A 12856-nucleotide genomic window follows, 5' to 3' on the forward strand; every position below is an offset into this window, starting at 1 on the left:
AACAGTTGAGCAGGCACCCACAGCCATTGCCACGATCACGTCCAGTGGTAACGGACGGCATCCATTACATATTGACCGTTTCTTCGTCTTCCACACCAAACAAGTATCTCATAGGATCTTGGTATTCGACGAACCCCAGGGCGGGAAGGCTGATGCCGTATCCCAACAGTCTCTGTGCCTGCGGAGGTAGTCTCTTGGCCACCTCAGGTGGGCACATGATGAATTGGTTTTCTGCAGGCCGATAGTAGGGCTTGCATAGGAATATACCGACCGTCTCACGGGCTTGGTCGCTACAGGTCTGTCAGCAAAAGGCACTCAAGTCACGGACTTAAAACTCCTCACGTTGTAATATTACCACCGCCAGCGTGGTAGAGGTTACCAGCAAATATAAGAGCGGAGCCAGGCTCCAGTTCAGCCGGGACGGCTTCATGGTCATAAGGACAGCGATCTGGGCCCCACAGATGAGAGCCGGGAATGCAGATGGTGGCACCGTTCTCTTTGGTCGTCTTTGTGATGGCTGTCACACAGCCCAGCATCATGGGCATGTCACAGTTCCGTGTGTGATAGTCACTATTGATTTATTAGCGAGTAGAAATGAAATTTCTTGTTCAACCTGGGTAGGGGAATACGCACCCATCGTCGCGATGCAACGCCTGCTGTCTTCCTCCGGGGTTTACCCGGAAGCCGACTGTCGACGAGATGATCGGCTTGCTCGTCACCGTCTCCTGTACCTGTCCGTTCCAGTACGTGTACGTAGAGGACAACATGGCGTTCGCCACGTCGATGTACGTCTTGTTCATGGCGAGCTCGACACACGCATCCGAGCGGGCAAATAGACCCGTGGCTCTCTGGGTCGTGTGGGGGAAGAATCCCGAGGGGTCGACCTTGTCCGTGTCGAAGTACGGCTTGAGTTCTGTTCTTATGCGGCCGGCGAGCTCTTTGCTGATGATGTTCTCGACGATTACGCCGCCGTCGCGCTCGATAATCGACACCAGAAGCTCTGTGGTCGTGGCCGGGTCGTTTGCGTCGTATCTGGCGATTGTTGGCTTGCTGACCGCCCCGTTACTGACTGGAGCTGCTGCTGCCTGAGCACCGGCAGCTGCTTTGTTCAGCGTAATTGGAGTATCGGCCACATGGTCATCGACGGCAATTGGTGCCATGTTGGATTTTTGCAAAAGTCTGAAAGATCTGAATGTTCTGGAGTGATACACGTAGTAATAGTGGTGGTGAGACACAATGCTCGTTCTGGGTAAGTTGGGCTTCGCGACTTGTCGTATGCCTGAGCTGCAGAACAAGCGGTGCATGTATATTGGATCGATAAACTTCGCTAACAGGGGCCTGCTCGCCTGTTTATATACTTTGCTTTCTTGATGTCTAGCAAGGAAAGCCCTGGCTGCCAATGTCCGCGCCGAGGCTCGGAGAGGCGACTAGATGATCCGCAATTAAGTGTAAGAGTCACGATTTAATCCCTTTCTCCTTTTGCCACAAGATTGGATGATTTTATGGGTTGGATATGAGTGCCAATAATGTCCGAAGCAAGCAGGTGGAATGAGAAGACTGAATACTTGGTAGGGGACTCCTCGTATCGTCGATCCCGCGTGTTCTCAGGCTGCTGGAGACGTCGTTTCGGACAGTTCTGGACTATTCGCCAATCAATGGCGGGAGGGAAGAAAATACCACAAGCGGTTGGGAGGGGTGTTGGAGACTGGGCTTGTCAGTTACTTGATGGGTGCATATATCTTATGCTGTGAAATGCGATGGAATCCTGGAATCCTTGAGGTTGTTTCGAGTTGTCAAGTTCAAGGCTAGCAATGAGATGGTGATCGTCGGGTGGAGGAGACCTCCGAATGGTACAACAAGGACGTGGCGAGGGGTGCTCCAGTGATGGAGCGGAGATGGTCGTTTAGATAAAGCCAATCACTCCAGGCGGAGAGGTGCTTTAGAGAAGCAACTTTTCTCCATCCACCATCCTTTTTTGGAATGGTATACGCCTAAGATTAGGCTACCTCGGGTGGTGGTTGCTAAGTTGACGGCAGCGCCCAGGGGCACGAGGTTTAAGAAGTGTCTTTGGCCTTAAACACTACCCACTTAGGTATTGATGGTTGATAGTCTGGACTCTGGGGGTGGCAACTCTGTCCAGCCGCGACGATTTTCAAGACATCTTCTCGCAGGCTCTGGCTGATAACGAAGGAGCCCAACGAACCACGTGTCTCCTCAGCGAGTACCATGCGAGCTGCCTCGCTGACATCTGCCCTAGCTTGAACAATGAAGGGAAGATAAGCGACTTTTAGGGTGATTGACGAACCAAGATAACCAATCTTCTTGACCATGATAATCTCTGTGCTGCTGATAGGACAGTTTGAAGTTCAGCCTCGCGCGGAGAGGACACGCCGCGACTGAGCATAGTCGACTGTCCTCGGCAAGCCGAGGACACGGGGTAGTTTAAACTCAAGCTCGTGCCACCCAAAATCCGCAAATTCGCTCTTGACTTCTCGACTCCTCAGACGCGTGCGATATTTGTCTGCACGGAGATCCTCCATATATTCAAGTCGAAGACTCTTTTTCTGCCCACAGGAGTTGACATTGAAACAGGATGGGGAACGAGGATGTCCAAGTTCTCGCCGGCACACTTGACAAGACCTCGTCTCTGGAAGAGGCTATCTCGGTGAACAGCGATGATGCGCTTCTCATGTCCATGGGCAAGAAGCCTGAGTTGAAACGAGTCTACAATTTCTGGACGTGTATGTCAAAATCCTCCCAATGCGACGATGGCCTTTTTTCTCCTATGTGCTTATCCTTATGCTATAACAGTATGTGCATATCAGATTATGATCTCGTGCAGCTGGTCATGTCTGGTCGTGCTGTACTCGACCATTTTCGACGTCGGCGGTCCATTTTGCCTGGTCTGGGGCACGTACGTCCACCCACCATCCGAGCTCGTTTCCAGCATGAAGTATTGATGTTCCGTGCCTTTCTAGCCTTTTCGTCGCCGTAGGTCAAACACTGTTGATGATGTCGCTGGCTGAATATTGCTCGATCTGGCCTACAGCTGGAGGGCAGCAATATTACACCCAGGCAGTAGCAACAGGGAAGTTCCGGCCAATTTTGTCTTATCTCGTTGGTTGGGCCGTCATCATTGGAGAGATTTCCACTGGCTCCAGCTGTGCAGTCAACAGCGCGGCGATTGTCGCGTCATTTGTGGAAGTCACCCATCCTGATGTTGAGTGGAAGGTAAGTTCCCCTGGTTGTTGTATGATGGAGCAATGGCAGCCTTGCTAATACACAACGATTTAGTCCTGGATGACATGGCTCATCTATAGCGCGTTTCTGATTTGCCCGATTCTCATCAATCTTAAACAGTCGTAAGTTCAAAGCCTCCCACACGCAGGAATTTTTTCTCAACGCTTCCAAACAGTTGGCTTCCTACGATGAACGACCTCGGTGCCTTCTGGACCATTGCGGGCGGTCTAGCATGGGCGATTGTGTTTGGTGTCATGGCACCAAAGCATGATGCCAGTTTCATTTTCACACAATTCATCAACAACTCTGGTTACGCGAGTAGAGGCTGGGTATTCATAATGTCTTTTTATTCGCCCATGTACGGTTTGTACGGAACAGACGGTATGATGCATCTTGTTGAGGAGATGAAGGATGCTTCTAAGGAAGCTCCTCGCGTCATGGTATGGTCGATGATCTTCTGCAGCGTTACAAGCTGGCTCGCTGCTCTCTTGTTACTCTGGACGGCCGGAAACTGGGAGGATTATATGACTGGTCAGTCGACCGTCCTATAGCCTTCTGTCGTTCTAATACTGATTCTTGATAATAGCCTCACAGCCGTATATGAACTGGTGGATGGACATAACTGGTTCGGTGATCGGTGGCGGTATCTTCTGTGCTCTGATCATGATGGGGCTCAACTTTTGCATCATTGTAGGTACGTATTTAACCCTCCGCATTGTTGGTTCGACGGAAAATATAACTCGTGGTAGGCACCAATTTGGCCGGTAGCCGACTCTTATGGAGCATGGCAAGAGACAAAGCTCTGCCATACTCCGACTATTTCGCACACGTCAGCACGAAATTTCATATCCCCCTGAGATGCATGATTGCAATATTGATTGTCGACTTGGTCATTGGTAAGTCGCGCTTCGCAGGTCTAGCAGTTGTCCTTCAGCTTTCTAACCAAAGGACGTTGAACCATAGGCTTGATTGTGCTCGGCAACGACCTTGCATTCGAATCCATTATCTCGGCCGGAGGCGTGACGTTGCAAATTGGATATTCGGTACCTGTCCTCGTAGTGCTGATTCGAGGTCGGAAAATCCTCCCAGCTCGGCCGCATTTCGATCTTGGTCGATGGGGTTACCCTGTCAACATCATTTCGGTGTGCTGGTCACTGATTATCATCACCATGTACCTCTGCCCGCTCTATGTGCCCGTGACTTTGGCGACCATCGACTATATGAACTGGAGCTGTTTGATCGTGGGCGCCACGGTACTGTTCCCTGGGATTTACTGGGTTTGGAGAGCCAGACACCGTTACATCAAGGGTACGAACTCCGTGATGGAGGACAATGTGGTCATCATCAATGGCGTCACTGTCAGTGGGAGTGAAGGGTTGAGGAAAGCAGCGATGGCCGCGGAGAATTAACGCGCACATGTGATTTGAATGTAACAACGCTGAGCCTGACTCCTTGGGTATATTTGCTTGTAGAATAATTCTTCCTAGCATATGTATGTAGGTACGAACACAAATCCTTCAATTGCCGGAAATATCGCATGACAATGTTGAAGCAAGGAAAACCGCCCTGCAGGAGCGGAAATTCCAAAAGCACATTATCCAGGATGAATCTCAGCGTGGCGGATTCTTCGTACCGCTGATCGATCAACCTGATGACTCCCATTTTCCGACCTAGAGCCATGCTAGGACACCTAGGGCACCCGCTAGCGACCAAAACAAACCATGAGGAAGATCGCGTGTCGCATCGCTACCTGCAGAGCCAGTGGCGCTCGCAGTGCCACTTGCGGCAGAGGATGTCGCTGAAGCAGCACCCGAACCTGATGTTGTGCTGCCTGTGGGCGCAGCCGTGGGCGATGAAGCGGCTGAGGCAGTATTTTCTGCAGTAGCAGAAGAAGGTGCGGATAAGTCCAAGTTGGGAAATAGTAATGCGTTGCACAAGTCTGGTAGTTGATTGGCGAAAATCAATTGTTGATCCTCAGGACACAACTTGATGCACTCGATTTGTGGATCGCCAGTGAGTGAGTAGCTAGCGCATCGGCATTGATCGAGGGCAGTTCCTTGCTCATCGCCGTCACAGAAAGATGATTTTGGATTGCTGCTGAAGCAGGCGGTTACACATGCTCCATTCTCTGTCTGAGCTTGAACAATGTTGGAGAATAGTGAGGTGCTGAGGAATAGAGGAAGGAGAGCGGTGATGGTGGACAACATTTTGGAATAGCGTGTAGGCTAATGCGTGGAAGGGCTTCGCTGTCGTTAAATCTTATTCTGTTTGTAGAAAGAGCTGACCAAGATGTGAATGGGCGTGTATGCTGGATTAGAAGGTAGTGCTGACTCGTAGGGGCCAGACCTCCAGATATAGACTTCTGAGGGCAAGGCTTCGAGCCAGACTAAGCTGGATTTCTTCAGATCCCGTTATGAAATTAGATATGAGATACCATGATCTCAGACAAGAAAGATTCATCGAAAGAAAGCGTTGGCTAGGAAAGTCCAGAACTACTCCGTACACAGATGCGGGAACTTGCAGCTGAAACGGGGAGTTTAGGAGGGGACACAAGCATTGCCCATGTTGATGTCGTGGAAACAAGGCTGAGTTGGGCGATCCTGGCGAGAGCCAAGGCGATCTTGTAACACTTTTTCACTTGGCAGATAGCGGATACGAGATCTTTCAAAAATGAATCGAAGAGTTTTGATCTTCTAGAGCAACTGATAGGAGCGATGAGTACTGACCTTCAGAATGTGCACAAATTGCTGGTGCTCGTGAACAGGCTTGTGTTGCTGGGCGGTTTCAGATTTCCAGGGGGCCAAATTAAGTGCGGGTACGTCAACCGTTTGTGGCTCACGTCAATGCCTTGCCTCATCATATATCCATGTATCATCGAGATTATGATGTCTTGTCCATATGGAATTGGTCCTGAATATCGATAACGACCTAGAAATCCTCATAGTCGGACTATGAGTGCCTTTTGATGTTGGCAGAACATCGTCATTCATGAGGATTTGGTTGAATCCATAGAATTTATATCGCCTAACTGGCCCTTTGACTCACAACCACCAACCTGTCGAGGCGATTGATGGAACACTGGTTTGTAAAAAGCATATTTTGAAAACGACAATAATGAAGGTCTCTGATCAGTCAGTGCATCTCTAAAATGAACACGTGAATTAGCCACGTGATACCACGTGATGCTTCAACGGTTGACACGTCGGAATGCGGAAGCCGCGAAAGGAACACGACGTCATCCCTCTCCGAGGAATTAATATGCACCTGCCATCGCAACTCTAGAAGCCTGAAGTTCCACGTGCAAATCGCAGGCTCAAGGTGTTCTCGACCCTCTCACTGTGCCGCCACCATCACGCCATGGGACTCTTACCTTTCGACGAGCTCCATCATTCTACTTCTTGATGCGGTCTTTTCGCATCCTCGGCCGCTTCGTTGGCCAAAGGCCATTTGTTGAATTTGCCCTGCGCGTTCCCCGTCGCCAACCGTCTTCCACAGTATGGTCTAGGAGATATGCCCCCAAAGATCCTCGTCGACGGATTTACCCTTCTGTCATCCTAGCTGCCGCCGCTCTGTCTCCTGTTGCATTCGTTGAGATATCCGAAAATGGACCCCAAGATGGCAAGACAAGTGAAATGCAGATGCTTGAGGCATCTCGTCAAGAAATCAGCAAGAAGGTGCCCGAAGATGTCCATGGACTTCGCCGTGTCTACAGAACGGTCATATATGTTGTCGATCAGTACATATATGAGCCTCTGGCAACCACTTTTCGTTTCCTCCACTTGGTTATTATATTCATTCCTGTCATTGTAACCATTCCACTGGCAATGGTCGGCCCCCGCAGGAAAGATAGGGACAATGAGCGTGCTACCACTCTTTGGTGGTACTCATTCTTGGTCAACTCAATGGAAAGAGCTGGACCTGCTTTCATAAAGCTTGGGCAGTGGGCAGCTTCGAGGTCAGACATATTCCCTGCAGAAATGTGTCGGGTCATGTCTGAATTGCATTCCAATGCTCCGGCACACTCGTTACGCCATACCAAACGAACCATCTCAGAAGCTTTCGGTGGGAGATCGTTCGATGACATCTTTACCGAATTTGATGAGAAGCCTCTCGGAGTGGGTGCCATCGCCCAAGTCTACAAAGCCAGACTGAAACCAGACTTGTCTAAGCTCGAGGGAAATGACCTGGAAACGACTGAAAAGGCTAGATTGAGTCATCGGATCAGAAGGAACGTTGATGCCCTGGTCAAATCAAGTCCTCAAAGAGTTCCATCGGCATACGTGGCTATTAAGGTGCTCCACCCAAATGTCGAACGAACCGTCCGCCGAGATCTTAAGATTATGGGCATTTTCGCCGCAATCATCAATGCTATCCCTACGCTAGAGTGGCTCGATCTACCCAACGAAGTATCAAATTTTGGTGAGATGATGCGACTCCAACTAGATCTCCGGATCGAGGGTGCGAACCTGACCATTCTCCGCAAACATTTTCAGAACAGAACTACGGCATGGTTCCCATACCCATATACTGATTTCACGACCCGCAATTTATTGGTCGAAGAATTTGCCCAAGGTATACCCCTAGCCACTTTCCTGGAATCTGGTGGAGGAGTTTTCCAAAAAGAAATAGCAAACGAAGGCTTAGATGCGTTCTTGCATATGCTGCTCATAGACAATTTTGTCCATGCAGACCTTCACCCTGGTAACATCATGGTAAATTTTTATAAGCCAACGAAGCCAGATGTAAGATTACCATACATGTCTAGGCAGGACCCTACAGAGCCTTTATCAGCATCTGAGATCGACTCATCTGAGGCTGTCCTGTCAAGATTAAGACCACATACCGGCAACAAAGAAGAATGGATAGCAGCACTTGATGAAATTGACCGAGAAGGCTATAGACCACAATTGATCTTCATCGATACTGGTTTGGTGACAGAACTCAATGCAACAAACCGGGCAAATTTCTTGGAGCTCTTCCGAGCAGTCGCTGAATTTGATGGCTATAAAGCGGGTCATCTGATGATTGAAAGATGCCGACAACCCGATGCTGTTATCGATGGTGACGTTTTTGCCCTCAAAATGCAACACTTAGTTCTTGCCGTCAAGGGCCAGACATTCGCCCTTGGTAACATCAAAATTGGAGACATTTTATCACAAGTTCTGGGGATGGTGAGATCCCATCATGTTCGCATGGAAGGGGACTTTGTGAACGTCGTCATATCGATCCTCCTCCTTGAGGGCATTGGTAGATCTCTCAATCCTGAGCTAGACCTTTTCCAGAGCGCTCTGCCCATCCTTCGCCAGCTTGGCTCATCTGACCCCAGTGCAGTGCTAAAGAGCTTCAAGGAGGGAGATTTTTCCTTGTTGAAGATCTGGGTCGGCCTCGAGGCCCGACGATTCTTCCAAGCAAGCGCAGAGAGTGTTGAGATGTGTGTCAAATACGATCTACTCAGTCCCAATGTGTGATGCTTCCTCAGGGGCATCGGTCGAACCGGTCTTGGTACGGAAGCCACAACGGAGCGTTGAAGCCACGGCCACGCGTCTAGACCTCGTCAATAGTCTTTTGGCTGGAGTGGTAGTTGACAGTCGGTTGCGAATAACTCGTACTAAGTATAGCACGGTCGAATCGCATGACGAGGATGAAACTCGACACCTACAATCTCTCATGATAATCTCCCCTACAGCTGTTATCGCCCGTTCTATCTGGCACGAGCAGGAAGCGCTTTACGGTACCAATCGCATTGTGGGAGTTCTGGGAAGACTAATGCGACCAGATTTACACAATTCTGCTCGATAACGATCTACGCTCGGCATCCCAAGATCAAACCATGTGGGATGTTCCTCGACATACTTTCAACCCTGTTCGCCACTGCAGCCGAGCGGATAGATGACCATGCACACTAATGACCCAGTAGATATCAATGTATAGTATATTACAATATTGTTCCAGCCAGCACATGCCACACCGCTTTCGCTGTGATATTGTTAAGGTTCATGTTCATTCGAAGCGAGATAATTCCGGATCCGAGAGATCGAGCTGCTTCAGCTTGTGAACTAGATCAAGGCTGTTTGCCGAGTCTTCGACAGACGTTCCATACCACGAAAGGACAACGCTGACGGCCTAGAGCATGACTGTGCATACATTGAAGCCTTTCTGTGCTATTCGTGCACCAACTGATCCGACCTGTCCCCAAAGGTTCCAGATAACGGTCTTTTTCTGTTACCTAGGTGTGGTTGTATTCAGGCTATCAACCGGACTTGGCTTTGTCCGGAGGATGGAATTTAACCGGGCAATGCCTAGAAACTGACCTTTGGTGATGTACGCAAGGTGACTGGATGGACGATGAAGGCAGCAGCATTAGACGAGTCTAATAGATTCAACGATGCGTGATTCGAACGATACCAAATACCGCTGCGCCGTAACCACCGAGGCGGGCACTCAAAGTCGGCGGCAATTGACCACGGACAATGAGCTTTCCATTCTACCCCGTATTTGACGCGTGGGGGTGGGGGCCGTTCTGGGGTCCCCCCTTAGCTACGGGTCCTCCCCGTGACGGAGTTTTAACAATCTACCGGTTGCAACTTGCAAGGAGCACATGATTTAGTTGGGAGCTCACTAAGGAGAGGACGGACTTCATACGGCCATAACCTCCGATATTGACACCGGACTGATGCCCAGGCACATAAAGGCTCACTTCCAAGATTGTGCACAAGCTAACCAAGCACAGCTTTTTCCGAAGAAGTCGCCTTGGCTAACTCGTACTGGACGGGGACCTCAGACCCTGGGAGGACTTCAAATGAGCGTTTTGCGTGGTAAAGATCGGGTGATCCCAATCGCCGCATCATGCCATGCAATTACACGAGGTTCGCCCCCAAGCCACCTGCTCATGCTTGCCATCCCCGCAATTATTTAACGATTCTTCTTGCATGCTTCTCCATGCTTCTCTCGTATACACGGGTGTCAACCACGTCGAGCGATTCGAGTCGGGACCCAGGTGGGCGTACGGAGGAATGCCCTTTCTTTGCCGACCTGAGTCTTTGACACAAGCAGTGGCGTTCATTCAAGCTCCACACCGTCAGCCCAGACATCTTGGCTTAGCTCCCATGGGGTAGCACTCTCATATGGTTATGATCATCCCCACGATTCCTGCTGCCAGCCCGAGCTCAGATGTGTGATGTCGCTTATGATCATGGCAGCCGAGTCACATTGATCTCATTCCTCATAAAGGACCAGGGTGCCCTCCCTCTTCGTCATTTCTGCTTCCTCTATCCTGCTTTCTCTCTCCAGCTTTTGTACTGCACACTCCAACATGGCCGACGACAAATTCGATCATGTGGACGTCGTCCGCGACCATGATGTCCTCGGTGATAAAGCTACCATGACTCGTGAAGATGTCATGCACTTTGGAGCTCTCACTCCCGAGGAGCTTGAGATCGAGAAGAAGCTGCAACGCAAGATCGATATGAGAATAATGCCAATGGTCGTTCTGGTCTATTTGATGAACTATATCGATCGGTATGCATGAACTCCTGATTATCTCTTCACAATTTACAATGGCTTGGTTAACATTTGGATGATTAGAAACAACTATGCTGCGGCACGATTACAGGGCCTTGAGGAAGATCTTGGCTTGAAGGGAGATCAGTATCAACTCGGTATGTCCTTCCTCATCACACGGATGTCACCATCCACTGATCAGATCGCAGGTCTTTCCATCTTGTTCGTCAGTTACATTCTCGCCCAAGTTCCATCCAACTTATTCCTCAACCACTTGGGGCGGCCATCACTCTATCTTGGGTTTTTCACATGCGCTTGGGGGTTGGTCTCCGCCCTTACATGCTTGGTCAAAGGATTCAAAGGCATTGTTGCATGCCGATTCGTTCTTGGTCTCGTAGAAGCGCCCTTTTTTCCAGGTAGGTCAATCTGAAATCAACTGACATTACATTCTTGAGATTCAAAACTAACCTCTTACCAGGCGTTCTCTTTTATCTGTCCAAATGGTATACAAAGAAAGAACTCAACCTACGGATGTCCATCTTTTATTCAGGCTCTTTGATTAGTGGAGCTTTTGGTAACCTGATTGCTGCTGGTATTCTGAAGGGTCTTGCCGGTAAACGTGGAATCTCTGCCTGGTAAGTAAACCTTCTCATCTTCATTTACCGCGTAAATCAGACTAATCGCATCTGGTTTGAACTTACAGGCAATGGCTCTACATTATCGAAGGAGTCATCACCATCGCCATTGGCATTCTGATCATGTTTGTCCTTCCTGATTTCCCAGACACCTGGAAATCCCTCTCGCCCGAAATGAAGCACGTTGCCAACCGACGTTTGGCGATCGAGGCAGCCGAGGCCGACGTTGACGAGGCAGGCGCCATGTCACAAGTCCGGGGTCTTAAATTGGCGCTAACAGACTCGAGTACCTATATGCTCGCGATCGCATATATGGCTATCACCGGAGCTGCTGGGTTCCAGAACTTCTTCCCCACTCTGACTGGTACTCTTGGCTACTCGCGTATTATCTCCCTCCTTCTCTGCGCGCCGCCTTACGTCTTTATCTTCTTCTACTCATTCATCCACTCTGTGATCTCCGATCGCATGGGCAACCGCTTCTGGTTCTTCATGTATCCCATTCCGGTCACGATCGTTGGCTGGGTGATCTTCATGACGACCGACAGCTTCGGCCCGCGCTACTTTTCCTTGTTCCTGATGGTGTTCATTTTCGCCATGAACGGAACCTGTTACGCATGGATCGCTGGTGCAATTCCGCGTCCCCCGGCTAAACGCGCTGCAGCATACGCCTTCATCAACTCCATTGGTAACTCCGCTAGTATCTGGACTCCATTCACCTACCGTACCCAGGACAAGCCGCACTACCGTTTGGCCTTGGGTATCTGTATCGGACTTCAAGTTGTTGCTGCTTCAATGGGTCTCGCTATGCGCATCAAGCTCACTCGCCAGAACAAGCGTCTCGAGCGTCTAGAGGATGAAGATCAACCACTCAGCGAGCGCGATCTCAAGAAACTGCAAAAGACCGCCGAGATCGAGGGTATCGATGTCGCCGCCGCTAGGAGACTGCAGAAGGGTTATCGCTACATGATCTAGAGGCCGGAACAGACTGGACTGGGAAGAGCAAGAGTGCGAATGGGAATTTATCTCGTTCGTTCTCCATAGCTCCCCGCCCCATTTCTCTCTAGGAGCGGCTTCGACAAACAGACTGTTCCTTGCGAATGTGAGTAGCTACCGACGATCAACCAAGACAGGATTAGTGCATTGTATCAGGCATATATAGATCGGTTCGCGACGTGGAGCTAGCTTCTCCGGCGGGTCAATTTACTCGTTCTTCATATGGCAAAAAGCATAGCATGGTCCGGCACATCATATATAGCAAACAATTCATCCACCAATTCTTGACATTATTATGGGACTAGTAACTTTCAGAAGAGACAGATAAAAAAAGCGGCAAAATACTTTTCCATTTCTCTCTCTCTCTCTCTCTCTCTCTCTCTCTCTCTCTCTCTCTCTCTCTCTCTCTGTGGCTCCACAGTCAGTGCCTACTCACTCATCACATACGGACAGAAAAACACCGGAGACGGAGGGGAAGACCGAGTCGA

General features: G+C 49.8%; 5 protein-coding genes across 5 annotated transcripts; 3 read left to right on the forward strand and 2 right to left on the reverse strand.

The window, feature by feature from the left end:
- Positions 1-64: 64 nt before the first annotated feature.
- Positions 65-1160, reverse strand: LTR84_012772 (uncharacterized protein; the record flags this gene model as incomplete). Its single annotated transcript, XM_064856289.1, has 3 exons — positions 65-290; positions 343-570; positions 634-1160. 3 exons carry the CDS (start codon positions 1158-1160, stop codon positions 65-67), a joined length of 981 nt encoding a protein of 326 aa, XP_064708189.1.
- A 1433-nt stretch (positions 1161-2593) lies between these two features.
- On the forward strand, positions 2594-4649 carry LTR84_012773 (uncharacterized protein; the record flags this gene model as incomplete). The annotated part of the gene is made up of 8 exons (XM_064856290.1): positions 2594-2741; positions 2812-2914; positions 2979-3231; positions 3295-3362; positions 3416-3771; positions 3827-3934; positions 3990-4136; positions 4204-4649. 8 exons carry the CDS (start codon positions 2594-2596, stop codon positions 4647-4649), a joined length of 1629 nt encoding a protein of 542 aa, XP_064708190.1.
- Positions 4650-4910: 261 nt separating this feature from the next.
- Positions 4911-5447, reverse strand: LTR84_012774 (uncharacterized protein; the record flags this gene model as incomplete). Its single annotated transcript, XM_064856291.1, has 1 exon — positions 4911-5447. One exon carries the CDS (start codon positions 5445-5447, stop codon positions 4911-4913), a length of 537 nt encoding a protein of 178 aa, XP_064708191.1.
- Positions 5448-6641: 1194 nt separating this feature from the next.
- On the forward strand, positions 6642-8708 carry LTR84_012775 (uncharacterized protein; the record flags this gene model as incomplete). The annotated part of the gene is made up of 1 exon (XM_064856292.1): positions 6642-8708. The coding sequence occupies one exon, from the start codon at positions 6642-6644 to the stop codon at positions 8706-8708; it is 2067 nt and encodes a 688-aa protein (XP_064708192.1).
- A 1844-nt stretch (positions 8709-10552) lies between these two features.
- On the forward strand, positions 10553-12347 carry LTR84_012776 (uncharacterized protein; the record flags this gene model as incomplete). The annotated part of the gene is made up of 4 exons (XM_064856293.1): positions 10553-10758; positions 10825-10898; positions 11219-11375; positions 11444-12347. The coding sequence occupies 4 exons, from the start codon at positions 10553-10555 to the stop codon at positions 12345-12347; spliced, it is 1341 nt and encodes a 446-aa protein (XP_064708193.1).
- Between the last annotated feature and the right edge of the window lie 509 nt (positions 12348-12856).

This window comes from Exophiala bonariae, assembly GCF_035927105.1.
Source record: "Exophiala bonariae strain CCFEE 5792 chromosome Unknown scaffold_8, whole genome shotgun sequence".
In the NCBI taxonomy this organism is placed as follows: domain Eukaryota; kingdom Fungi; phylum Ascomycota; class Eurotiomycetes; order Chaetothyriales; family Herpotrichiellaceae; genus Exophiala; species Exophiala bonariae.